General features: G+C 43.2%; 1 protein-coding gene across 1 annotated transcript in view; it reads left to right on the top strand.

Annotated features, from left to right (window-relative positions):
- The window catches only part of LOC309393761 (uncharacterized protein), a gene marked incomplete at its 3' end in the record, with an annotated part of 320,893 nt that extends 293,807 nt beyond the window's left edge, over positions 1-27,086 (top strand). Inside the window, exons 4-5 of the mRNA XM_081956258.1 lie at positions 24,300-24,435; positions 27,058-27,086. Coding sequence (XP_081812384.1) covers positions 24,300-24,435; positions 27,058-27,086 — 165 coding nt within the window. The remainder of the gene's footprint in view (positions 1-24,299; positions 24,436-27,057) is intronic.
- Between the last annotated feature and the right edge of the window lie 228 nt (positions 27,087-27,314).

Raw genomic sequence — 27,314 nt, 5'->3', positions numbered from 1 at the left:
GTCCTTGCGCCCGGCCTTCACATCGCTGCCGCCGCCGCTACCACGACGCCGCCCTTGCCTCCTCCTCCTCCTCCTCTAGCCGCGCCATCGCAAGGATTAAGGCAAAAGGGGGCGGGGGCGGGGAAAGCGAAGGGGGCTTTGTTGTCCTCCTTCTCCTCCTCCTTTCCCCCACCGGCTCGAACGCGGTGCCGGGGCCCGGCAGGCAGCGAACGAGTCGGAGCCTGCCGACTGGAGGAAGAGGGTGAGAGGCGGGTCCTGTGAACGGGGGCAGCAGCGGCGACAATAGTCGTAACTTGCCGGCTGGCCACCCCTGCTGGGAGACAAAGGAGGGGAAAGGCGGCAGGCAGCCGAGTTGCGACTATTGTCGCCGCTGCTGCCGCCGTTCACAGGACCCCCCTCTCACCCTCTTCCTCCAGTCGGCAGGCTCCGACTCGTTCGCTGCCTGCCGGGCCCCGGCGCCGCGTTCGAGTGTTCCGTGAAGCCTCCGGGGGGGCGGGGGAGGCTCTTTTCGCCCTCCCCAGGCTCCTATAAAGCCTCTGGAGCCTGGGGAAGGCGAAAAAATCATGCAAAAATGGGCGCGTTGTGCGCGCATGCGCACTGGAGGCGCGTTGCATTATGGGTGCGGCACGCCTGCACACGACCCCCCCGCGCTCCCCCCACTTGTGGCACGCGAGCCAAAAAAGGTTCGCCATCGCTGATCTAGGGTGAGAGGGTAAAAAGTCAGACCTTCAACGAATGGCCACCAGTCTCCCAAGCGTCTCTCTCCAGTCTCAGACATGAGTGGCCATTTGTCTCCTCGGCAGCCTGTCTGCCCGGGGTTGTTGTTTCTGAGCCCGCAGGGTCGTCTCAGCTTTCCTGAGCTTCCCTGCAGTCTCCGCTGGTCTGCTAATGTTCTTTGGCGCCCAAAAAGCGCCCCAGGTCTCGTTCTCACCTCTCGCAGCCCTCCTGCTGGTCCGGGATTCATGGTGGCCGAAAGGTCTGGTGTTCGGCGTCTTTAACCACCTCCACCACTGCCATTGCCCAAGCCTCCACCGCCTAGGCTTCATAGATTGTCCGGGATTCCTTTCCTCTCAGGCAGTAATGGGGGCTCCATTACTGGAGGTTTTCAAGAAAAGATTGGGGGTTGGACTAGAAGGCCTCCAAAGTCCCTTCCAGACCTGAGGTATTCTATCTTTTCTCCTATTAGTTCCACCAACATTTTGGGGAGCTTTCAGTCTCTTGGGGCTCCCAGGTTGTGATGACATCACCCACTTGATCAGGGCCACCTTACTTGCACTGGTGAAGAAAAACGCAGAGGCCAATGAATAAATAGACCCCAAAGACAAACAATGTCATTTTCCAGGGGTCTCCAAGGAAGTTCTGGGGTCTCTCACTGGAGGGCCACATCAGCTCATTTTGATCCATTTCTGAAAGAGAAAAGGGATGGAGGAAGAAGAGTCAATTTCTGGTTTTGATGGTTGGTGGTTCCCTCCAAGACTCTCCATCCCAAGGCCAAACTCCCAAGGAAGAAAGAGAAATACCCGAGACTAAAAACCAAGTCCTGCTTATCTACAGAATGGATTTTCTCCCTGTGTCTCTCTGTATCTATCTATATACCTATCTATACAACTATCTATGTACCTGTGTAACTATCTATGTAACTATCTCTGTAACTAAATCTTGATCAGGAGGAACTTCCCTTCCCTGGTGCAGAAAAATACAGAGGCCAACCATCACAGAGATCCCAAAGATGATTAAACTTACATTATGCTTATTGTGTTTTCTTTATACACGTATGCAGTACATATACGTATAAAAAACAATGTAATACATCTTGAATTCAGTTGCTTGTTTATATTTAGACTCAGGGCTCTAATAAAGAAATCTGAAAGTCAGGATTGCTGTCTAAATATTTCCCATCTGTTAAGTTCATCTTTCAGATCCGTGTTTTCTTGTGGGAGTTCTGCCTTCTCCCATCTTGTTTTAGACCCAAGCAAAGGAGACAATTGTTCTCCCTTCTAAGGTTTTCTATCTGCAAAGCTTCATTTCTTCTCTAAAATATCCAGACCAGAATAAAATTAGCCCCCTTAGGTTTTTACTTGAATGATCAGGCTTTTTAAAAATAAAACCTAATTAAACAATAGTCTGTTTTTTATACATAGCCTTACATTTTCATTAATGTAGTTTTCCTATGTTTTGAACAAGTCGAAAAGAGTCACCTCTTATTTTCCCCAACTTTGTTCCAGGCAAAACAGTTCAACTCAGAACATTAGAGAATATTTGTTCATGGGAGGAAGCTGTCGAGAATTTAATATGAAATTCTGGAAGAAAAGCTGGGGTTGCTGTCTAAAAGTTCTCAGTCTCTCTTCCAAATCTATGCAGAGCTCTTCCTTCTCTGCAATTAGTTGGAGATTTTTCTGTTGGGTTCCTGTCACTTATGGAGAACAGAAAGCAATTAGACTCCATTTTTAAAAAAACTTGGAACACTTTCTTAAATTGCAAATATTAAATATAACTTCATGTATTTGTGTGTGTGTGTGTGTGTGTATAGAAATCCAATTTTGCGATTTCTGTTATAACAACCAGCAGTTTATCCTCTAGGAAGTTAGCACCCACCTCTCTCCTAGAAAATGAAATATTTTGGGAAATATTAAAGGGCAGAATATTTCCCCCTAAAAGGGAGGAAGAAACTCATCCCCCCCACTTTTGGCAATGAGCCATTAATGCCTGGGCCAGTCTATTCTACATAACAAAGATTTCTCCCCTTCAGCTCCAGGTGGTCCTGTCCACCATTAAATATTTTTGAGTTCCATTAATGCCTGAGCATGTCACAGATCTGAAAAATAGCTGCCAGCTGAGTTGGAAGAAAAAATATTTCATTTTGAAAGCTAATGCTCAAGGGCATCACTGGAAAAGGGCTGATGCAATAGTGCAGCCAGTCTGTTGAACAAAATCAACTTTAATGAAAAACTAGTTACTTACTTACCTACCAGAACTTTGCAGAGTTAAAAAAAAACACAGAGACAGAAACACAGAGAGAAGTGAGGAAAAAAAACAAGTGAAAATAGATGGTGAAATCAAGTCTGCCTCTCACACCATGGAAGGAAGGAAGGAAGGAAGGAAGGAAGGAAGGAAGGAAGGAAGGAAGGAAGGAAGGAAGGAAGGAAGGAAGGAAGGAAGGAATCCATTTACAAGAGTGAAAAATAAGTAGCAACTTACACTCCCGCTTCATCTGTAAACATTCAGGGAAGACCTTTCCTTTCATTCATGTAAGGATGACACACATTAGGCTTTTTAAATGTGTGTATTTAAGACAGTCATTGTATAGCTTCAACAGAAGTGTACATGTCAGATACCATGCAAGGAGATTCATCATTTCTAGTTGCTTTCACAGCCTTCCTGGGCACACAGGTTGTGCTGGATTGCTTTCCTGGGGTGTAGAACAACACAATCCATTTCTCTGGGTGGAATGAGAACAAGGGATTCCTTCTGCTGATGTACCCAGCTGGTCATTCTTGAAAGTTGCCTCTGACATTTTTCCTAATTTGACTTGGACCCAAGCATAGAGGTAGTCCTCACTTAACAACTGCCCTGTTTAGCCATCATTTAGCAGTTATGACAGCACTGAAAAAGTAACATTACCGACAGTCTTTGGATTTATGAGAGTGCCCCCCTCCCCCATCCCACAGTCATGTGATTTCCATTTCCATGCTTCCCCGCTAACTTCCACCAAGCAGTCAATGAAGAAGCTGACCTGAAATTATAAGGTGGAGTTATGGGGTGGCTTGCTTAATTGTATAGCAACAGAGTTTCCCCTCTCAATTGTGGTAAAGCAAGGATGATCTGTATTGGCAAACACTCAGAGTCATAAATACACACTCCTCTCTGTTTGAAATCTGTACAAAAACTTTAAGCCCATCAACTGCTTACATTTTCTTATTTAACAGATGTATTTATTTACTATATTTATGTTACTTCACACTCTATAATGTGGAAGTATTATTACCCCAGTAGAAGGGCAGTGTTCTTTTCAGAGATAAATATTCCCTCAACGAATCACACTCGTTCAATATTGATCAGTCATTTTAACCCAAGAGGGGTAATCTTTGTGTCTCCACCCCCCCACAATTTAATCTACTTTGAAGAAATCAAACATTTGTCATCGAACTTCAAAGGATCTGGGGCTTTGTAGTCCTTTGAAACCAGCTCCCCACATATGAAGCTTTTAATGAGACAAAGGAGGGATGCGGAGGGTCTCACCTGGATGGGCGATGGCTGCAGAAGAGCCAGCCAGCCAACAGGTGAGTATTTCCCTCCCTCTTTCCTCCCCCAAAGAAGAAGAGAGCCCCCCCCCTCATTTACTTACCTGCCAGAATCGCAGCTCCTCCTTTCCCTTCGCTCTGCCCAAGAGTTCCAAAACTCCCCCCCTTCCCACAGGGGGCGCCCTTCCTCCCCATTAGCCGAAGGTTTCAGCCCCACCGAGGGACTCGTGAGCGCTCCAGCGGCCTCTGCTGCCTCCCCACAAGGACTCTGCAGCCCCCGAGACGCTTCGGTTCCAGCGCCCTTCGGACTTCAGCCTGGCAGCCGGGCGGAGCTGGAGGGCCAGAAGGGCCCCTCGGGGAATGTGCAGGTGGCCCTCCGTGACGGCCATTCAGACAGCTCCGCCTCCCTAGGAAGCTCTTGCTCCCTCCGCTGGATCCCTTTCTCTTCCACTCCGTCTTCCCGGGGCTGATCGAGGCTCCCGGGGATTTTGGGTTGGTGGTTGAGTTGGACTGGCTGGGTGGGTTTTGCTCAGCTGTGTAAGAGTGACGTAATAAGAGGACGACACAAATAGGCTCCTCCAGGCACTCCGTGGCAGCTGATGAGGGAGGAAAAGGGGAGGAAGGAAGAGACGGGAAAGGGGGGGGAGGGAAGGAGACCAACAAACGAAGCAAAGAGAGCTGCATGGGGGTCTTTTCTGAAGAGGCCATCTGATTGGTTTGATCTCTGAAGTTGTGAGCGGGTCAGGCTGATTCTTCTTCAGTTCTTTGTAGTTGTAAAATAATCCGAAGGGAAGGAAAGGTGAAGGGGTTTCTTTCAGTTCTTCTTCCCCTTTCTGTTCCCCTTTCTCTTCTTCCAATTTCCCTTCTGCTTCCTTTTCCCTTTCCTTTCCCCTTCCTGTTTGTTTCCTTTTTACTCTGTTTCCCTTTTCCCTTTTCCTTCTTCTTCCCCCTTTCGCATTCAGCTGACACAGAGTTAAGGCAAATTCCTCAATCATTAGGATAACCTCGATTATCTCGTTGGACAGGAGACCACACAGAAAAGAGACTTTATTTAACAGAGGGAGATGGGCATTCATCATCATTTCAGGCACTTATAAAATATGTATGAGAGAAATTAAAAAAGGAGCTGAGAGAGGCCCCCCAGGGAGGAAAGGAGGGGCCTCTCTTATTCTCTGGGGGAAGAAAGAGGGGGATTGAATCCTGCTGGGATTGAAAAGAAGCCCCAAGGGATCCCGGTCAGTCGGTCAGTCAGGGCCACTCAGGACCCTCCATGGTCTTTGGGGGCTGCGAAGGTCTGGAGGGGGAGGGACCGGCTTCACCTCAACCCCATGAAAAGCATAGTTTTGCCCCCCCCCCCATGTGATGTCTTGTCATTTTTATGCACTCCCCCCAAGTGAGAGGACACCTCTCCTTCTCCGGGGGGGGGGGTAGTTGGGGAAGTGAAGAAGGGCCGGTGTGTCATCACTGCCCCCACCTGCCCCTTCCAAGGATACAGAAGATGGGGCGGGGGGGAGGGAGGAGAATGAGCTGAGGAGCCTCAACGCAACTGTCGCTGGGAAAAGCAGAGGCAGAAAGGGGGCTTTTCTCTCCTTGGGGGGCAGCGCCCCTCGGCTGCCCCTCCGGGGGCTTCTCGGCAGGCAGAAGGACCGCCGCCCTCGGAGTGCCCGGTCGGACAAAGACCGGGGAAGTGATGGGGGGGTGGAAGTGGAGGGGGAGAAAGTCGGGTCGTCCTTTCAGATCATGGGGGGGTGGCAGAATTGAGAAAGCGCAAATCTGCGGCTGAGGAGAAGCTCCAGGGGATGCAGCGGCTCTTCCAGCCTTATTTGGATGCAGCCAAGAAAAGGGGGGATGTTGACACCTTCAACCCCCCCAAAAGGAGATTCCCTTCCCTCCCTCCTCCCCCCCCCTTCCAAGAGCCTCCAACGTTACACCCACCCACCCCCATCCCCGCCGCTGCTGCTCTTGGCCTCTCCTCCTCCCTCCGCGGAGCCGGGCGCCGTTTCTCCCCCGCCCCACAGCTGCACCCTTGGACGGAGAGAACGTGTCCCAGAGTCCGGCGGTGCCTGATGTGCTCCTCCCAAGACCGGCTTCCCCGCCGCCCCCTCCGCAGTGCCTGCCCACTTTGCAGAGTCTGCCCTCCCCCCTCCACAGAGACTCTCCTTGGTCACAGCCTCTGCAGACGGAGCCCCGACGTGGCCCGGCTCAGAGAGACCACCTGCCAGGGATGGCCCTGCCCGACCTGAGAGCGAGGCAGCGGGGCATTATGGGTGTGCGACGCCCGCACAAAGCCCCCTGCACTCCCCCCCCCCCCCGCTTTTGCCAAAAAAGTTTTGCCATCAGTGGTGAACTGAAAGATGCTCAGACAAAAGCTTGGAATCTTTTCAGGGTTATTCCAGAGAGTCAGTCCTGGTAACATGAACTCGGGGACAAGAGAGGAGATTCTGGCCGAATGAGAGGGGGGAAATCCTGAAAGGAGGAGCCCTTTGAGAGCCGAGTGGATAAAAGCATCAAGTTTGGAGTGTGTGTGTGTGTGTGTGTGTGTGTGTGTGTGTGTGTGTGTGAGAGAGAGAGAGAGAGAGAGAGAGAGAGAGAGAGAGAGAGAGAGAGAGAGAGAGAGAGAGAGAGAGAGAGAGAGACGTTCTTCTCCCCATCCCAGGCATCATTTGGGAGGCAGAGGACGAGGCTGCTGCACGTGGAAGCGCAGAGGAAAAAGTTTGCAGGAAGCCTTTGCCTCCAACTTCTGCCTTGAGAGATCTCAAGGGACCTGTGGCAGCAGAAAGCAAAGTGGGGGGGGGGGCTGTCAGAGGGAGGCCCCCTCCCTCTCCATGCAAGGAGACCAGGCTTTGTAAGCAAAGCATCCCCAGCCATAAGATGGGCGACCCAGCAGGAGAGGAGGGGGCAAGGGGAGATGCTGCCCACTAGCTTCGGCTGTCTCAAGGGAGCTGGGTCGGGATGGAATAAGTTGCACCAGCTAAGTCAACATTTTCCTTCCATCACCCCCTTGAAAAATGAAATTAGTCCCTGGGGGGCAATATCACCCAGGTTAAGAACCACTGCTCCAGATGACAAGGGATCTCAAACAGCCAGATTTTTTCTGTTTTTACTACTTAAATTCATTTTTCAAGATGACTCTGTTGCCCTGCCTGGTTGATGCTCTTAGGACAAGCTATCTAAAATATATACCATTCTCATTCTGATGCTGTTAAGTCTGCTCTTCTCTATAAACTTAACAGGTAATAAGGTTTGTACTGTCCATGGGATGAGTCAAATGTACAGAAACATAAGCGAGGGCATCTTGGTGGCAGGTGCTGAATTATGTGCAGTCCCCACCACCACACCACCTGCTGTAAAGTAAGACACCCCCCAAAATAAGATTTAATATCCAATTTTTTATATTTAAAATCTCCATTAGGGCACAGAACCCGTTGTTAAATTATTTGAATCCCACCACTGCTCACAGTTGGGGGTCCCATCTGAGCAGGTCCAGCACTGGCAGGGGGCCTGACCATCTCCATGAAACGGACCACATTTCCCACCAAAGTGGTACCTGCACTCTGTGAACAATTATTAGGCAAGCTGTATTTTGGAGGATTAATTGTGTTATTGAACAACTCCAGTGTTCTCGGTCAATCCAAAATGTTAATAAACCTCAAACCTGAACATTGAAGAAAGTAAAAGTGAGGTTTTGGCTTTCTTAGGAGAATATCTGTGTCTGCACAATTATTGGGCAACTATTAGTCTGCAGAATTATTACACAACAAAATGAAAATTTGCCCATACACTCATTTATTTACAGAATAATAAACAAACAACTCAAAATGTACAAATAAACGTTTCTGAAAGTTCACAAAAAGAAATAAGTGACCAATATAGCCATCATTCTAACCAACCCTAACCCTTCCATTCATGGAGTCTGTCCGTTTCTTGATCTGTTGAGGATCCAGTTTGGGCAGCTGCCACCACAGCCTCCCAGACACTGTTCAGAGAGGTGAACTATTTCCCTTCACCATAAATCTCCCCTTTAAGGAGGACCCACAAGATCTCAATGGGGTTTAGGCCAGGTGAGGAGGTCACCTCTGGTTGAAGTGGAGCTCTCTGCTCGTTACTCATCCAGCCACGGGTCCATCCATCAGGTCCACCTGTCAGAACTGGTGCGGCCATCCAGTGAGAGTTCTCAGAACTTCCTTGGAGACTCTGGAAAATGACTTTTGTCATCCTTGGGATCCATGTATGATTTGGCCTCTGCGTTGAAGGTGTTGCAAGTGTCACCAGAACCACTGAAGATGAGGAGGCCTCCATCACTGTGGAACCTCCATACAGGAATCCATCGATTCCAACATCACCATGATTGATGGAAGACGATGTCAGACGTTCAGCCCTGGTCAACAATGTGATGGTTGCTGCAATTTGTCCTGGGGCAAAAGAAACACAGATTGAATATTTTAAGAATAATGAAATAGAAACAAAGCAATAAAAAACAGAGCAACCAAATTAAAGGCTCCTAGTTTTCTTTCCTATTAGTTTCCATAGTCCAACCACCACCACCCAAAACCCCAAAAGCAAGAAATGCAAAACAACAAAAGGTATTAAGAATTAAATAACAATAACAACAAACACAATAATAACAACAGAATACCTTTAAAATAGAAAAATAAAGAAAACCAAATTAGTTCACTTACCAACCATCACATTGTCGTGCAAGGCAGAACGTCCGACATCCTTCGCTCATCAATGATGGGGATGTTGGGGTAGATGGGTTCCGGTATGTACGGTTCCACCGTGATTATGGCAGCCTCCACATCTTCATTTCGTTTTTCTGGCGACACTTGCAGACACCTTTTTCTGGGGATTAAAGAAGAAGAAAAGAATCAAATATAATTGAATGGTACATTGTTTTCTTAACAATGATAACAATGATAATTCTTAATGGGGGCTCCAGATTTTCAAGATTGGGTGTTGGACTAGAAGACCTCCAAGGTCCCTTCCAGCCCTGGAGGATTCTATACTTTCTCCAATTAGTTGTACCAATATTTGGGGGGGCTTTCAGTGCCCCAGGGCTCCCCAGGTTGTGGTGATGATACTCCCTTTAACAGGAGCAACTTACTTGCATAGGTGGAGAAATACGCAGAGGCCAACGAATACATAGACCCCAAGGACGAACAAAGTGGCCTTCCAGGGGTCCCCAAGGACGTTCTGGGGTCTGTCGCTAGATGGCCGCAGCTGCTCATTTGGATCCATTTCTGAAAGAGAAAAGGGATGGAGGAAGAAGAGTCAATTTCTGGATTCAATGGTTGGTGCTTCCCCAACAACTAAGGTATTCACCCCAAGGTCAAACTCCCAAACAGGAAAAAAAAACACCAGAAACCAGAAACCAAGTCCTACTCACTTCTCAGTCTCTCTCTATCTTTCTGTTTTTCTTTCTCTCTCTGTCTCTCTGTCTCTTCTGTCTCTCTCTGTGTCTCTGTCTCTCCTCTGTCTCTGTCTCTCTCTCTGTCTCTCTCTCTCATCCAGTCAAGCTTTTATAGCCTGCATGGCCCCACCCATCAACAGAAAAGAGTTCCAACAGAATCCAGGTATCCAGGTAACCTAGAGGTCAAACAACACTTCTCCCTCTACTCAACCCTTGACCCCTCCCTCCCTTGGATCCCCCCCCTTTCAGCTCAGAAGGGAAGGTTAACAGTTGAGTGTCACTCAGCAGTGGGGAATCCATGGGGTTCTGCCTAAGCAGGGGGTTGGACTAGAAGACCTCCAACGTCCCTTCCAAGTCTGCTATTCTGTTAAATTCTGTCTGCCTGTAACCTCCAGCAACCAGCCGTGGCAGGCAAAGCACAGAGGACACCCCTGCTCATGGATGGGAGGCTAAGAAGGCCTGACAGGTTCACCTGCTCTTTGCAAAGGGCACCTCCTGCACAAGACCTGAGGTGTAGCCTAAAAGAAAGGCTCTCCCACTTCATCCCTTTTCCTTCTTCAGCCACGGAAGAGACTCCGAAAGCCCCATCCCTCTTTGGGGCATCTTCAGCGCACATCCCAAAGGGGCTTTTCAAAAGGCAGCTGGAATTTCTTGGGTTTTTTCCTTGAAAACGTTTCACTTCTCATCCAAGAAGCTTCTTCAGTTCTGACTGAATGGTGTGGAATGGAAGGATTCGTCCTCTTTGCAGCCGTTTGGTGGTTAGCCTTGTGAAGGTCAGCCATGAGCTCTCTGAGAGGCCTTGAGGCCACCTGGGGGTTTATCTTCCCCCCTCAGGGTCACCTGAATCAGAGGGAAAATGGGGGGGGGGATTTTCTTGGAACTGGGGAAAGGACCGTGTTGTTGTCTTGGGAGAGAGCAAAGTCCACCCTCTGGACAGAGGAGACCCCTGGTTGGAAAGAGGGGTCCAAGAGGCCATCTATCTTAAAACTGAACAGCCCTCTCTTGACAGAGGGGGAGGGGTATGATCCCCCCTCGCTCCTGTCTACTACACAGTCCTGAGGACATGGGGGGGTTTGGGGAGGCCCAGTCTGTGTGCAAGGAGGCAGCCCGGTCTCTGCAGGTTTCAAGAATGGAGAGGATTTATCCCAGCCTGACCTGCTTTCTGCCTCCATCCTCCAATGCAGCAGGCAGGAAGACTCCCTGGTGGGAGGAGGGGGCTCCAGAGACCCCTTGGGCTCCTCTTTCCAGGACAAGCTTCACATTGGGGCTCTTTCATGCAATGCACAAGAGGCAGAACTCCTGGCTGACCCACAAGTACGACCCTCTGGGATCAGTAAAGATATGTTTCATAGAGGTTATTGCAGGAAGTCCAGATTATTCTTCCGGAAATGCTGAAAAAGTGCACTTAAAAAGACAAAGTTACTGACATGGATTAAGGACATTGATAGCCTTTAATGTGGCCCATGAAGGATTGCTTTCTCTTTTTGGAGACTTCATGGAGTCCCATTCTCTGAAGGAAGTTGCATGCCTTCATCAAATAGTGACAGTTGTCAGTCAGAAGATGAAGTAATTTCATTAATATTTTGTTTGGAAAATCAGAATTTAGGTTTTGAGAGACAATATCCAGGAGAACACATAATATTCTAAATTTATGTGGTTTCCAGTTCTTTTAACCTCAATGATCCTTTAGGACAATTGTTGGACAGCCAGGACAAATTGTAATTTAAAGGAATCAAGGAATATTGACAATAATGGAAAATGTGATTGGTCAATTAAAATCCAAACAATTGAACTTATAGCTATTCCCAGCTTTTCCCCCAAAAATTTGGTCAGAACTGAGGTCAAGGAATAGCTGAGGTCTCCTTAATGTTCTATGTTCAACCAAAATTTTACACAGAAATCTGCTCCATGGCTTCCTTCAGTTCTTATTCCAGCCATTTGTCTGGAGAAGTTGAAATACATTACAAGTGAGGAAAATATTTCTATATAAGCTCACTGATATATAGGAGTAAATTAATATTTTATCTGGAAAATCAGAATATAGAATATTTTAGAAGACATTACATACGTGAGGCTTTGTTATTAAACTGGGAAAAAATTAAAAGACAACATTATTTAAAAATTCCAGTCTGGTTATGAACTATTGAGGCATTTTCATATCCAATAACATACAAAAAGGAACAAACAGTTAGATATGGTGAAATATTGAATGCAAAGGGTGAACTTAAATCTGTGCAAGAATTGGAACAGCAGGGTATAAAGATGAATTGATTTTCATATGTGCAAATACATTCTAGATATGATAAAGATCTTAAAATGGAAGGTTTCCATGATAAAATGACTAAGTTAGATAAAATTTTGACAGGTACTGATGAACAGGTGATTTAAAACTATATGGATATTTATTAGAGATTAAATTAGAAGAACAAGTTAAAGAATCTATGATTGCTTGGGGGGGGAATTTTGGGCATGGGATTGATTTAGAGAACTGGCAGAAATTGTGGTCTCAAAATTATAAAATGACAATGTCAACAGCGTATAAAGAAAATGTGTATAAGATGTTTTACAGGTGGCATCTATCCCCGACGAAAATAGCAAGAATGTTCAAGAATAAATTGGAGAAGTGTTGGAAATGTCATCAGATACCAGGTTCATATTACCATATGTGGTGGACTTGCATAGAAGCTAAAAGATATTGGACTAAAATCCATACTTGGTTGGAAAAAATGATACAAAAACATATTGACTTTAAACCAGAGAAATTTTTGTTGGGAATCATACCAGAAACATAGAATGCAGAATTGAAATACTTGATTGTAAATGTGTTAATAGCAGCTAGAATTGTATTTGCTAAAAACTGAAAGAATGAGAAAACACCAACGCAGGAGGAAGTTATTTATAAAATAATGGAATGTGCTGAAATGAGAAAGTTGACATTTAAAATTAGAGAACAGGTAGATAAACAATTTTATGGGATATGGGATCTATTTTATCAGTGGTTAGATTAAAAAAAACATGGAAATGAAAATTATTGAAGAATGTCACTAATACTAGAATAATAGAATGATTTAGAATAAGACATAAAAATACTTTATTACTGGATATATTTAAGATGATGTAATGAATTACTATAATATAAATGAACCCATGCTCAGCATATCTCGTTTAAGATGAAGTAATAATAGTCAAACAAATGCAGTATTATAATAGTGATGTGTTGTGGCCCAGCAGGAGCCGTTGGAGCTGCCACCAGACTCCAACAGCGAGGGTCCCTATGAGGGTCCCTGGAGGATGTGGAGGACCCTGGACAGGGTTCTGACTCCAAGCAGGGATCAGAGAGGCTGGTTGGCCACCAGGAGGTGCCTGAGGCATGGAGCAGTGGTGAAAGCCAAAGGGAGGGTGCTCCTGATGTCATGCCTTGGAGCAGTGGGGAGGAGACAAGGGAGTGGTTTCTGGATGCCAGGCAACGGAGAGCTGATAGACGAAGAGAACAGCTACACATTTACAAGTGATGATTGGATGCAGGTGATCGTAATCAGGCTCCTCTCAAGGCTATTTAAGGAGGGACTTTCCGACAGTTGTTTTGCAGGAATCAACTGATCATTAGAGTTGGAGACGCTCTCAGATCTGTGTTGCACTCTTTCTGTCAAGGTGGTATCTGGACCTCGGCAGGCTGGATTGCTGCCAAAGTGTTATCTGGATCTCGGCAGACTGGATTGCTGCCAAAGTGTTCGCTGTACCTGGATTGCTGCCAATGGGCTATCTGGACCTCGGCAGGCTGGATTGCTGCCAAGGTTTAAACTGTCTGTAATAAAACATCTTTCAGAGACCTTGTTTTGGAGTGATTTGGTATATGAGAAGGGGGGAGTCAGAACAGTGATGTATATTAATATATTTGACTGAAAATATGTGATTCTATATAAAATGTAAGCAATGACTATGGAAAGGATGCACAAAAACTCTGTGACCAATCAAAACACTGTATGTAATGGAAGATACTTTTATGTTACATGTCTTGTCTGTCTATGTTTGTTGAAAAATAAAAAACGTATATAATAAAAAAAATAAAATGGAGGTAACATGGAAAGTTGTTGGCCTGCATCTGTGTTTGCAAAAGTTTAAGATGAATGGACTTCAACCCCGAGAATTCCACACCCAACAATTCATGGATTTCATCTCCCAAGATTCACTGGCCGCCATGCTGGCCAGGAGATTCTGGGAATTAAAGTCCGATCATGTTCAAGTTCCAAATTTGAAAAATGCTGGTCAACATTCTTCCCTTCTGTCAGGAATTAAAGCCCTGCACCAAAACTTGGCTAATTCACATGTTGCTTAATAAGTCAGAGACAATTTTGCGATGAGTCCTAGTTTCTTTGGCTAATCTCTGGTTAGGCTTCCTCCTTTTTAGGCTGTTGTTTTATATCTCTGGTTGATTAGCAGCCTCAGCAACAAGCCAGGAACAAGCGGAGAAACTGCAGATACACCTCACGTTTCCAAAATAGTTGCTTGAAGCCGACATTGAAAATTCTTTGGTTTTAATCACAATTTATATCTCAAGAATCACTCTTTATAAAGCTGAATTATTTGTGCTACAGACTTTAATTCTTTTACCTGTTTTTAGTTTCTGTTTTCTCTTCTTGTTCCCTCAAAGATTTTAATTTTTCTTTCATTTTTTAAATATATCTTTTAAAGTTTCCTTCATTTTCTCCGTCTCTTCTCTCCTTCTGATTCTGGGCTTCATCTGAGCAGGATTTCCTAAAAGAAAGCAAATTTTGCATTCAAATCCTCCAGTTCTCAGGGAAGACAAAAATCCTGCCTCTCTTTCTTTCTAATGGTTGTTTCTATTCCCGCCCCCATTGTCATGCCAACCCACAACCAATCAATACAATACAATATAATAGCAGAGTTGGAAGGGACCTTGGAGGTCTTCTAGTCCAACCCCCTGCCTAGGCAGGAAACCCTATACCGTTTCAGGCAAATGGCTATGCAACATCTTCTTAAAGACTTCCAGTGTTGGGGCATTCACAACTTCTGGAGGCAAGCTGTTCCGCTGATTAATTGTTCTAACTGTCAAGAGGTTTCTCCTAAGTTGCTTCTCTCCTTGATTTGTTCACATCCATTGCTTCTTGTTCTACCCTCAGGTTCCTTGGAGAATAGTTTGACTCCCTCTTCTTTGTGGCAACCCCTGAGATATTGGAACACTGCTATCATGTCTCCCCTAGTACTTCTTTCTATTAAACTAGACATACCCAGTTCCTGCAACCGTTCTTCATATGTTTTAGTCTCTAGTCCCCTAATCATCTTCGTTGCTCTTCTCTGCACTCTTTCTAGAGTCTCCACATCTTTTCTACATCGTGGTGACCAAAACTGAATGCAGTATTCCAAGTATGGCATTACCTAAGCATTATAAAGTGGTATTAACACTTCACGTGATCTTGATTCTATCCTCTGTTGATGCAGCCTAGAACTGGGTTGGCTTTTTTGGCAGCTGCTGCACACTGCTGGCTCATATTTAAATGGTTGTCCACTAGGACTCCAAGATCCCTTTCACAATTACTACTGTTGAGCAAGGTACCACCTATGCTGTACCTGTGCATTTCGTTTTTGTTGCCTAAATGTAGAACCTTACTCTTTTCACCATTAAATTTCATTTTGTTAGATAGTGCCCAATGTTCAAGTTTGTCAAGATCCTTCTGTATCTTTAGCCTATCTTCTGGAGTGTTGGCTATTCCTGCCAGCTCGGTGTCATCTGCAAATTTGATGAGTTCCCCATTTATTCCCTCATCCAAATCATTGATGAAGATGTTGAAGAGTACTGGGCCCAAAACAGAGCCTTGGGGTACTCCACTGCATACCTCCCTCCATGTAGATGCAGTTCCATTGAGGACTACATGTTAAGTGCGGTTGGTCAGCCAGTTACGAATCCATCTGGTGGTGATGCTGTCCAACCCACATTCTTCTACTTTATCTACTAGTAGGTTATGGTCTACCTTATAAAATGCCTTACTGAAGTCCAAGTAACCTATATCGACGGCATTCCTCTGGTCCACTAATTTTGTCACTTTGTCAAACAATGCAATAAGATTAGTCTGGCATGATCTGTTTTTGACAAACCCATGTTGGCTTTTGGCTATTACTTTGTTTGCTTCTAGGTGTTTGCTTATTCGTTGCTTGATTATCTTTTCCAGAATCTTTCCTGGTATTGAGGTCAGGATGATAGGTCTGTAGTTTCTTGGATCTGTTTTTTTCCTTTTTTTGAAGATGGGAACCACATCAGCTCTTTTCCAGTCCTCTGGTAGTTCCTCGGTGTTCCAGGATCTCTGAAAGCTATAGTTCAGTGGTTCTGAGATCTCGTCTGCCAGTTCCTTCAGAACCCTGGGGTGTAATCCATCCGGTCCTGGTGATTTGAACTCGTCTAGGGTAGACAGATGCTCACTTACCATTTTCTTCCCTATTTCAACTTGTGTTCCTAATCTGATTTTTGTGGTGCTGTTTTTGATAGGTTGGACTGCTTTATCCCTTTCTGTAAAGACAGATACAAAACATGAGTTAAATAGTTCTGCTTTCTCCCTGTTGCTTGTCACCTTCTTGCCACTTTCTCCCAGCAATGGACCAATTGTTTCCTTAACTCTTTTCTTGTTTTTAACATGTTGGAAGAAGCTTTTTTTGTTATTTTTTACTTTTGTGGCAAGCCTTTCTTCATTGTGAGCCTTAGCTTTCCTCACTTCATCTTTACAAGCTCGGGCTATTTGCTGATATTCTGCCTTAGTTATGTTTCCCCCCCCCCCTTTCCACTTTTTGTACTTATCTTTTTTGTCTTTCAATTTGTCAGAGTTCTTTATGCAGCCATGCTGGTTTCTTTTGGGAGCTGTTATTTTTCTTCTTCATTGGTATTGTGCTAGACTGGGCTTTTGTAATCTCATTTTTCAAAATTTCCCATGCTTCTTGAGTTGTTTTCCCTTTGAGGATTCTCATCCATGGAATTTTTGCCAAGCTCTCTCTAAGTTTATTGAAATTAGCTCTCTTAAAGTCCAAGGCTCTGGTTTCACTTTTTTCTACTACTTGTGTTTGCATAATGTTGAATTCCAATATTGCATGGTCACTTGCCCCCAGGGTTCCTGTGGCTTCAACACCTTCTATCATTTCCTCTCTGTTAGTGAGAATTAAGTCCAATATGGCTGATCCCCTTGTTCCCCTCTCTACTTTTTGGGAAACAAAGTTGTCTGCTAGGTTTGTTAGGAACCTGTTGGATCTTCCAATTGGTGCAGAATTTGTTTCCCAGTTGATGTCAGGATAGTTAAAATCCCCCACTACTATTGTGTGTGCTTCCTATATACCTTAGTTAGCTGACTAGCAAAAAGTTCCTTTCTACTTCCTCTGCTTGGTTGGGTGGCCCGTAGTATAGACCTAGGGCAATGTCATTTCCCCCCCCCCCCAACCTTTAATATTGACCCAAATGCATTCAAGATAGTTCTCATCATTGTTGTGCTCTATTTCTGTAGAGAGGTAATTATTTCTTATATATAGTGCAACTCCACCTCCTCTTTTATTTGGTCTATTTCTTTTAAATAATTTAAATCCTTCTAGCTGTATGTTCCATTTGTCGGTTTCATCCCACCAAGTTTCTGTAATGGCAACAATATCGTATTCACCCTGTTTATTCCTCATACTCTATGCATTGGTGTATAGACATTTGAGTCCATTTTGATTGACCCTGTGTTTACTGTCTACATAATCTGTGTTATACATGACTGCCCCTATTTTCTTGCCACTTGTATGATTCATGCACATGGTATGGCACTCACTATTAAATGCTTGGTTTTGCATGACAGCGGGAGTGATAATCTTACCCGCACAAACATCTGTGTTACATGCACTGATAATCCTATGAATTTTAGATTGCTGGTGACAGAAATGTTCTGTATCAATTAATTCTCTGTCCCCACTGTTCAGTTTAAATGTTTATCCAGAAAATCTGTGAATTTAATGCCAAGTAACTCAGTCCCTTTCTTGGATGGATGCAAACCATCTCTTTTGTACAGTTTTTCATTGGACCAGCTACAGGCATCATGACTAATAAAACCAAAGCCTTCCCTTTTATACCACTCCTTTAGCCAAACATTAAACTCTGATACACACTGGCCATTCCCTTTTTGTTCCTTATATACGGGTAAAACCTCTTAAAAGATAAGCCTACAACCTATACTACTAAGTTCATACCCCAAGCTCTGGAAATCATTCTTCACAGAAAGTACATCTTTTTGGGACAGATCATTTGTGCCAAGATGTATAATAGCATCATCATTTGTGCCAAGTTGTATAATAGCATCATAATAAAAGCAGGTAGCCAATATTAGTTTGATTCTATACTCCTCAGAACATTAATTCAGTGGAGACCAGCTGAACAATTACTCATAACTGAAATAAGCTGGGGGTAATTTTCTTTCTGCAAGGACCATATTCACACAACATACTCACCAGGCCAAGGAAATGTTCTCACAGCCACCTGGAGACAACACGCAGCTCTAGGTGAAGCCTCCACAGAGCCTGTAACAAACCACAGATGACAACAGCCACCCCTCCTCCTCTCCTCTGGGGTCTCCACTGGGGTGGAGTGGGGAGCCCTTTCTGACAGAGAAGGGGCTTCCTCCCCTCTGGGCACAAACCAGCTTCAGGGAGACATGGCAGAGAACATTGTGGAGGAGAGCAGCTTTGTTAGGCATCAACCTGGCATTCAAGAGGAACAGCCTGAACCCAGAGCCACCGAGGATCTGGTCTCCATGCATTGAGGGACGTTCAGTGGGAGAACTTTCAAGTAATGGACCTGGGCTATGGGCCATCCTCAGTTCTTCACTGTCAGGATGAGCCTGCCTGTCCCTTCAGCTCCCTGCTCTCACCCAGCCTTCCAGTTCTCCCCTCTAGGCCAAGTCATGCTTATTAATGTCCTCCTCCAGACAAGAAAAGTAATCTCTGAACAACCAACCCAGATAGGCCAGGAACAGAGGGACTCCCAACGGCTCCTTCAAAGCCCTTGGAGGTCTTTTTTGTGCATTCTTACACAGCCTTAGGAATGGGAATGTCACAGAGCTCCCACCCAGTGGTGACATTCAAATATTTTTACTCCCCATTCTCAGCCCACTCCTGGGCCAGAGGTAGTATTTGTGGTTCTCCAAACTACTTGTTCTTCAGAACCTGTCAGAACCTGCTCAATTTCACCCCTGGTCCCACCACACCAAGTACACAACCAGAGGGAGGGTCACCAGTCCCCCAAACAATTTTCTGGATGGGTGTGGCAAAAAACCACTTTGCACCATCCACCACACAGTGGACACCTCCACGATTTCACCCACAGACCTCAAAGCACCCAGTTTAGTTCATAAACTAATAAATTTCAAAATGGAAAGGATCTGAATGTCTTAAATGAACTATGAGGGACAACAGAGAGAGTGGCAAAGAAAAACATTTCTACCCACTCCCTAACTTTCCCACTGTTTACCCAATGATACAATCCACAGGCTGCCAGTTTCCTGCCTCTTAGTCTGCTCTCATCCAAAAATGTATATTGCTAGAAATGATGGGAAATGACATTTCACTTCAGCCAGAAGCAATTTTAAAACCAGCTCCAATTTAGGATTCGTGTATGGAGATCTAATAGAAGAGAAAATCCCCAACAGGGCCAACATTTAACATTAGGCAGGGTTCAAGGGTACCGATTGCTTCCTCGGCATTCAACCATAGGCAGCAATAGAGTTAAGTGAGATCATCTTGTAGTGTCACCAAACTCCATAGCTCTGGCTGACCTTCCCCAGCAGCCTCTGGAGACAAAAGACCATGTTGAAGGAGAGGAGAAGTCAGTTCCCTTGTTGTTGATGTATCTTCCTCCCTCCGGGCATGTCTTGACAGAAGAATCACAACCACTACACAACAGAGCCCCCAGGGGGTTTCTCCGTGGTTTTTCCACTAACATGTTTATCTCCAGCTAACCCTCCTTGCATTGACAAAGAAGTTTAGGGGCCCCAGTGGAAAAGTTAATAATCACCATCCCAGTTTTCTGCTTCTTCTCCAGTGACTCTCTTCGATGTAAACATCAGACTGAAGCAACATGGAAGGGATCCTCCATCAGGAAAGGATAAATATCTTAGGTCACTTTCTGTGTGGCTCAAGTTTTCAGACAGGCAAGAGGTTTCTCTTCCAGCTGACACTTGGATTGTCTCTCTCTGGATCAGGAAAGCCACCAGCATTTTCATCTTGCTTTGAATTCTTCTAACTCATCTTGTTCTTTTTGCTAAAAACTAATTCAGCCCTCAGAATTATGCACCTCCTGCTTCTGATGCTGGTGATTCTGGTTCCCCAGCCAGTCTCTGGGAAGCTTAGAACAAAATGCCTGCCGAGTTTGGAGCACCAGGATGGAAAGAGTCCATGGAGCTACTACAGGCCAGGAGACCATCTCATTACTATGATCAACACTGCAACAGAAATATCTCATATAATGTTTCCCTTCAAGAGTCCTCCTTCTCATCCATCTCATTCGTAAGTCATTCAGGGTGATAGAGTTGCATTCCCTCCATTTGCAATGCTAACATTCTCTTTTTCTTCTTATTTCACTTAATTCTATATTACAGGAGATGTTTAATTTCCTAAATGATTTTGATTCCCATCATGGTTTTCCTCTTTTGTCTTATTTTGTGGAAGACACAAACCAAAAAACAGGGCAGAAAAAATCTGAAAGAAGTTGACATTATTTTCCTTTCTCAGTAGTATTCTGGCTTCATCACTTAACTGATCTTTGGTTTTAGATCAATGTTGGCTTAAGGCTCTGCAGATCTGTGGAGACAAAGAGGATTGATTTAAAAAAAAAGAAATTGATGTTGCTTTTGTTGATAATAACATGAGCTTTTTTTTTTTTACAGTAGGCTTTTTTTTTGGTTATTCAGAAACCCTACGCTTCATTTTTGCCATTCAAGTGATCAATAAGAATTCCCAACTCCTGCACAATCTCACACTTGGCTACAACATCCATGACAATTATTTTAGTACTTTACGCACTTCAGATGCCCTGCTGGACATTCTCTCCACTGGAGAAGCCAATGTCCCCAATTACGGCTGTGGAAGGAAGGACAATCTTCTGGCTCTTCTTGATGGAGCTAGCAGGGACATCTCCATCCAGATGTCAACCTTAGTAGGCATCTACAAAGTCCCACAGGTTTGTGTGTGTGTGTGTTTCTTTATCTGAGCGGGATGGTGTTGGATTAGCAATAGATCCAACCATGTCTTTTCTATGGAAGTTGAACTGCTTTTCTCCATATTAGAGAATACGTCAACTATGTTCTATGTTCATGTTCAAATTCATCATAAATCTCCTGAAGACCAATAAAGTCCCTGGAGAGGACTTTCCAATGGATATTCCGATATTCAAAAATATTCCTACTTATGGGGCCCTTTATATGTATGTTTATTTCATATATCTATATATATAAAAGTGAAATGCACTCATGTGACATTATGAAATCTCCAGAACCATAAAGCTTACAAACTTGAAATTTGGCATGTATGTTCCTCTTGGCTTTAGGTGCTCACTAAGAAAAGATTTTTTGAAATGACCATCAGATCATTAGTATTTCTTATATTATTATTAACAAACTCTGATGCTAAGGAGTTAGACATTCTACTCCCCCTCCCAACCTGAAAATAACTCTGTTCCAACTGCCACTTGGGCATGACCAGAACGTGACTCATCCAGCCTGCGGGCTGGGAGTTTGGAGAGGATCAATGGGGCCAGCCTGAGGGAGAGGGGACAATAGAGGAGAGACTTTTGTGGGGCAAGTCTGAGGGAGAGAAGGGGAGAGGAGTGGCCTCTGTGAGGCAAGCCTGAGGGAGAGAAGGGGAGAGGAGAGGATCAATGGGGCCAGCCTGAGGGAGAGAAGGGGGATAGGAGAGGAGAGATTTTTGTGGGGCAAGTCTGAGGGAGAGAAGGGGAGAGGAGATGCTTCGGTGGGGCAAGCCTGAGGAGAGATGGGAGGAGAGGCCGATCGTAACTACTCATTCATTTTCAAGCTGTAAGTGTCGATTTATCAAGCTCGATCACATAGTTTCGTAGCAGAGCACAGGTATTCAGCTAGTACATAACACCTTTCATATCCAGTGGAGTTGAAGTTGGCAACAATAGTGTCTCTGTGGGTATGTGTTTTGTGTGTATATACAAAATGAAATAAAAAGGACTCCAGCAATTACAGGTTAGACTAATAGATATTGTGGCTAAAATATATGCCATGTTCCTTTCAGATGAATTTGACAGAACCTTACTTACACAATAGAACATACTCTTTTCACCATTGAATTTCATTTTATTAGACAGCATCCAATGTTCAAGTCTGTCAAGATCCCTCTGTAACTTGAGCCTATCTTTGGGAGTATTGGCTATTCCTGCCAGTTTGGTATCATCTGCAAATTTGATGAGTTCCCCATCTATCCCCTCGTCCAAGTCATTGATGAAGATGTTGATGAGTACTGGGCCCAAAACAGAGCCTTGGGGTACTCCACTGCATACTTCCCTCCAAATAGATGCAGTTCCATTGAGGTCTACACGTTGAGTGCAGTTGGTCAGTCACCATCTACTGGTGATGCTGTCTAACCCACATTTTTCTACTTTATCTAGTAATAGGTTATGGTCTCCCCTTCATGGATTACTGCCTTGTCACAGTGAAGGGGCTTGCATAGCTCAATGAAGCTATGAGCTATGCCATGCAGGGCAACCCAAGATGTACAGGTCATAACAGAGAGCTCTGACAAAATGTGATCCACCGAAGAAGGAAATGGCAATCCACTGCAGTATCTTTGCCATGAAAACCCCATGGACAGCATTGTCCATGTGGTCGCAATGGGTTGGACATGATTTCACAACTAACAACAACAAAGTTATGGTCTACTTTATCAAATGCCTTACTGAAGTCCAAGTAAATATATCGACAGCATTCCGCTGGTCCACTAATTTTGTCACTTTGTCAAAGAATGCAATAAGATTAGTCTGGCATGATCTGTTTTTGACAAACCTATGTTGGCTTTTGGTTATTACTTTGTTTGCTTCTAGGTGTTTGCTTATTAGTTGCTTGATTATCTTTTCCAGAATCTTCCCTGGTAGGGAAAGCTGATAGGTCTGTAGTTTCCTGGGTCTGTTATTTTCCCCCTTTTTTGAAGATGGGAACCACATCAGCTCTTTTCCAGTCCCTTGGCAGTTCCCCGGTGCTCCAGGATCTCTGAAAGATATAGTTCAGCATTCTGAGATCTCTTCTGCCAGTTCCTTCAGAACACTGGGGCGTAATTCATCTGGGCCTGGTGAAAGATTGATCCTTTCCAGTGGGGGAGAAAGGGGGGGATATTTAAACCATTCTCTCTAGATATTAATGACTTGCCAGGAGTAATGAAGGACCCTGAAGTACATACGTTTAATGGTCTAAATATGAAATGGTACATTGGTTTATGCTGATAATTTATTTTTATCATACTATAAATTGCATTCTGTAGGCTGTTAAAAAAACTTTGCTCCCACTGATAATCATTCAATGATTATTGATAAATCAAAGTCAAAATTTATGGTAAACATCATAGTCATAGATTTCTATTTGATTGTGAGCCAACAGAGCCGCTAACACCTGTCTTTACCTGGGGTAATTTTTACTGAGACTGGATATTGCTTCCCACATCATCAAAGGAGCCACTTAGAGAAAAGGAGCAAGTAAATTTAGTGTTTCAAAAAACACATATCTATCCAGCTTTCTTTCCATTTATTAAAGTATATAATGCCAAACTTACCCTAAGCCCTTATATCAAATTGAAGTTTAAGGCTTAATATATAACACTACTGGAACAAATCCAATGACCACATCTGAGAATTATCTTAAGGATGTTGCCCTGAGAGCTGAACTGGGAATTTATGCAATTTGTCCTTTATCTAAAATCAGTTTATATAGTTATTAGTGTACAATTAAAACTGTGGAATCTGCCAGACTCCTAATATTCTCTGTGCTAGAACTGTAAAATTTCAGTTAAAGGCATCTAAGATTGTACAATTGACAAATTATATTGGGATGTGTGTTCTCCCTTTGTCTTGTACAACTGGAGAACACTTCTATTATTGGAATGCCAATTGTCTAAGAAAGAGATGAGTATCTTGGACTGAACATCACATAAATGACCTCTTGGGATCCATATATTAAAGCGATATATATATATATATATATATATATATATATATATATATATATATATATATATATATATATATATATATATATATATATATAAATGAGTCATCAGAAATTTTAAAAATGCATATAATGCAGCCCATTGTGTGAGCAAAACAGTTCAGTTGAGATCTGGATATGTGGGTCTGATTGTAGTAAATTGTGGGGATGATATAGAAATAATTTATATTCTTTGTTATTCTTTCTTAGTTTATTCTTGCATTCTGTTTTATAAACAGACTTATTAAAGGTATGTGTTCTGCATTATGCATTTTGATATGACTTAATGGCTAGTCAACAATGAATTATTCTAATATGTTCATGAGAACAAATAAGGAGTTATTAAAAACTAATATTTGGGACTTAATCTGCCCCCAAATATAACAGCATTTTTCATTGCTTTTTCAGATCAGTGTTGAACCCGTTTCAGAGACTCTGAGTGATAAAAGCAAATCCCCCTTTTTCCATCCGATGCTCCCCATACAAGCGTTCCAGTACCCAGCCATTGTCCAACTGCTGCTCCATTTCAGATGGACCCTGATTGGTCTCTTTGCTTCAGGCACAGAGGAGGGAGCACATTTCATGAAGGCTTTCACTCCTATGCTTGTCCGGAATGGAATTTGTGTTGTTATATCACAACAATTCTCAACAACTGGTCATACAGCAGCCCTCAGGGACGCCCTGTCTAAATGGAGACAAGTCAATGTCTTTATTCACTTTGTAGAATATGATTCCCTCTGGGCCACAATTCTTCCTTTCCATTTAGCACTCAGGCATTTGCCAGGACCTGTTGAAGGGAAAGTCTGGATCTTGACAGTCATGGGCCATTTCACAATTAGAAGGCACAAACTTCTCAAATATGTCCACAGTATTTGGGCCTTTGGTTTGCAGAAGAAATCTAAGCAAATATATAATTCATTTGAACCCAATTTATTTTTGGAACCCCAAGTAGAAGATCATTATTTCCACTGTTTTTTTTCAAAGAACGTCTTTTCTGTCAAAGGCCGGAGAAGATGCACCCAGAAAGCCCCACTGGAGACCCAAGAGAAAAGGAACACAATGCAGATCATAAATTACCCCCATTTCTACAGTATCATTCGGACTCTGGCCCAGGCCTTGAATGCTGCCTATTCCTCCAGAAGGAGGAGAAGGAAGGAGTGGGAGGAAAGATTGGGGGATTGGAGGCTGCAGCCTTGGCAGGTAAGCGGTGCTGACAAGGATCCATCAATGTTAATTACTTTTTAGACAGTATCCAAAGGAGATGTGGAGAACCATCTGAGCCTCTTTCAAAGAACGTATTTTCTGTCAAAGGCCAGAGAAGATGCACCCAGAAAGCCCCACTGGAGACCCAGGAGAAAAGGAACAGGATGTAGATCATAAATTACCCCCATTTCTACAGTATCATTCAGACTGCTAATTTTTAAAAAGATGGGTGCATTTTAAATTAATTTTTATCTTTATGATTAGATTGTAAATAAATTGGAGGGAACCCCTGAGACTATCTAACCTAAGCCCTCCTCTCTGCAGGAATCCCAATGAACCAGAGAAAGGGAGAGTGAACTCTCATTCACTGGCTCAGCTCTAAAACAACTCCCTTTTTTAGGACGTTTTTTTCTCTCATTCAGCAAGAATCTCCTCTCTTGTAACTGAATTCATGTTTCCATCTCTGATACTCTGGAATAACGGTGAGCCAATCTTAAGCTTCTGTCTGCAATCTTTCAGTGATTGGAAGAATGCCGTATCTCCACTTCTCCAACCAAGAGATTGTGTTAGTTGGAAAAGGGGCTCCCAGACTCCTGAACTTCAGTTCTCCTCCTTGTAATTATCAAGTTACTTATATGATTATTCATCTAATAAACTAGTTACTACCACTAATTTATCATAATCAGTGACCAGTATACAGATCTACATGATAGAGTTCTCATCCATCTGCTCTTATATGAGATATCTTAGTCTGTCAACTCCAAATTGCTAAATATATTTTTTAGATATTTTTCTTTAATTTATGCACCTTTCACTATTGAGAAATTATATATTTTTTTCTGGAAGCTGGGAATGTTTTACTTATCATTTTATTTTATTTGTAAAAAAGTTCAAAAATAAACCACCAAAATGTTTTTTAAAAAACAAAGCACAACAAAATATATTAAAAACAAGATAATAAAAAGGTGCATTGAAAAAGGAATAAGTCCTTTTTTAAGGCACATTTTTCTTTTTAATGTCTTGTTAAAAGCTGGGAGTTTTTAAAAAGTTAGCTTAGTTAGCTTTATCTAAAAATTGGAATAAGTCATGCATCCAAATATCATGATTTATCAATTCAATCTGCCTGTATTAATGAATGTATTGAGGAATAGATGGTAAAAGATTAACTTTTGTATGTGGAACTGAACATTACTTGAGTACAATTTTTATAGTCTTTTTCCACTTAATTATCACATCTACTGACCCTCAATTAACTTGGTTTCTGATCATGATTTCATGAAGATGTTTGTTAATACTTTGATGAAATCAAGTTATATCAAAGCATTCCCACAAACTATTAACAAAGTCTAATGATATATGGAAATGACCTTGGGGATGGAGGAATGCATGCTGACTAGAAATGATCAGATTTTAAAAAAAGAGACTAGACAGCCACTTGCCTGAAATAGTATAGAGTCTCCTCCTTGAGCCGGAGGCTGGACTAGAAGACCTCCAGAGTCCCTTCCAAATCTATTATTCAGTAGATGGGAGGGAGGACAGCCTTCAGCTGCATAACATGTAGGAAATGAAATTCAGAAAGAACCCTATCTAACTTTTCAGGCTGCAGAAATAATGTGTGTGATGTGGTGTGTGGGGGTGGGTGGAATTTGTACTTTCAGACTTCAAGGTTCAGTAAATGTAGCCTTACAATAAATTAGAATTAACTCCTCTGGTCATGTTTCCTGCCTGTTTACCTGGGAGAAGATTAACCTGGGAACTTATTTCTAGACAAATATATTCTTATTAATAATCACCCTGTTGTTTTCAAGGAGTTTATAAATAATCTCATTATTGGATTGTTCATTCAATTGTGTTGTGACTGCTCTACAATATTCTATATAATTGACAAATTTTGTCAATGTTGTTTTGTCAATATGTGATTAATATATTTTGCTAAATCTTTGTGTTTTTTTTCCTTTTGAAGATAATGGTAACTCTTGTTCTCCCAACTAAGAATATTAGCAGGTCAAATAAATATTTAAAAAATTTGAATGTGAAAAGACCACATTAGATAAGAAACCAGAATTTTGGCATTTAACATTCCTGGAGTTTCCATTTTAGTTTCATCCCTTTCTGGTGAAGAATGAGTTTTGCAATCTTTCTGCAAGGAAACTGTACTTGGACCAAAATGGAGACATAGCAGCAGATTTGAACATCAGGTTCTGGAGGGTTCTCCCCAAC

Source organism: Natrix helvetica (genome assembly GCF_964273705.1).
Source record: "Natrix helvetica genome assembly, chromosome: 5".
Lineage (NCBI taxonomy): Eukaryota > Metazoa > Chordata > Lepidosauria > Squamata > Natricidae > Natrix > Natrix helvetica.
This window is presented reverse-complemented; position numbering and strand designations above follow the sequence as displayed.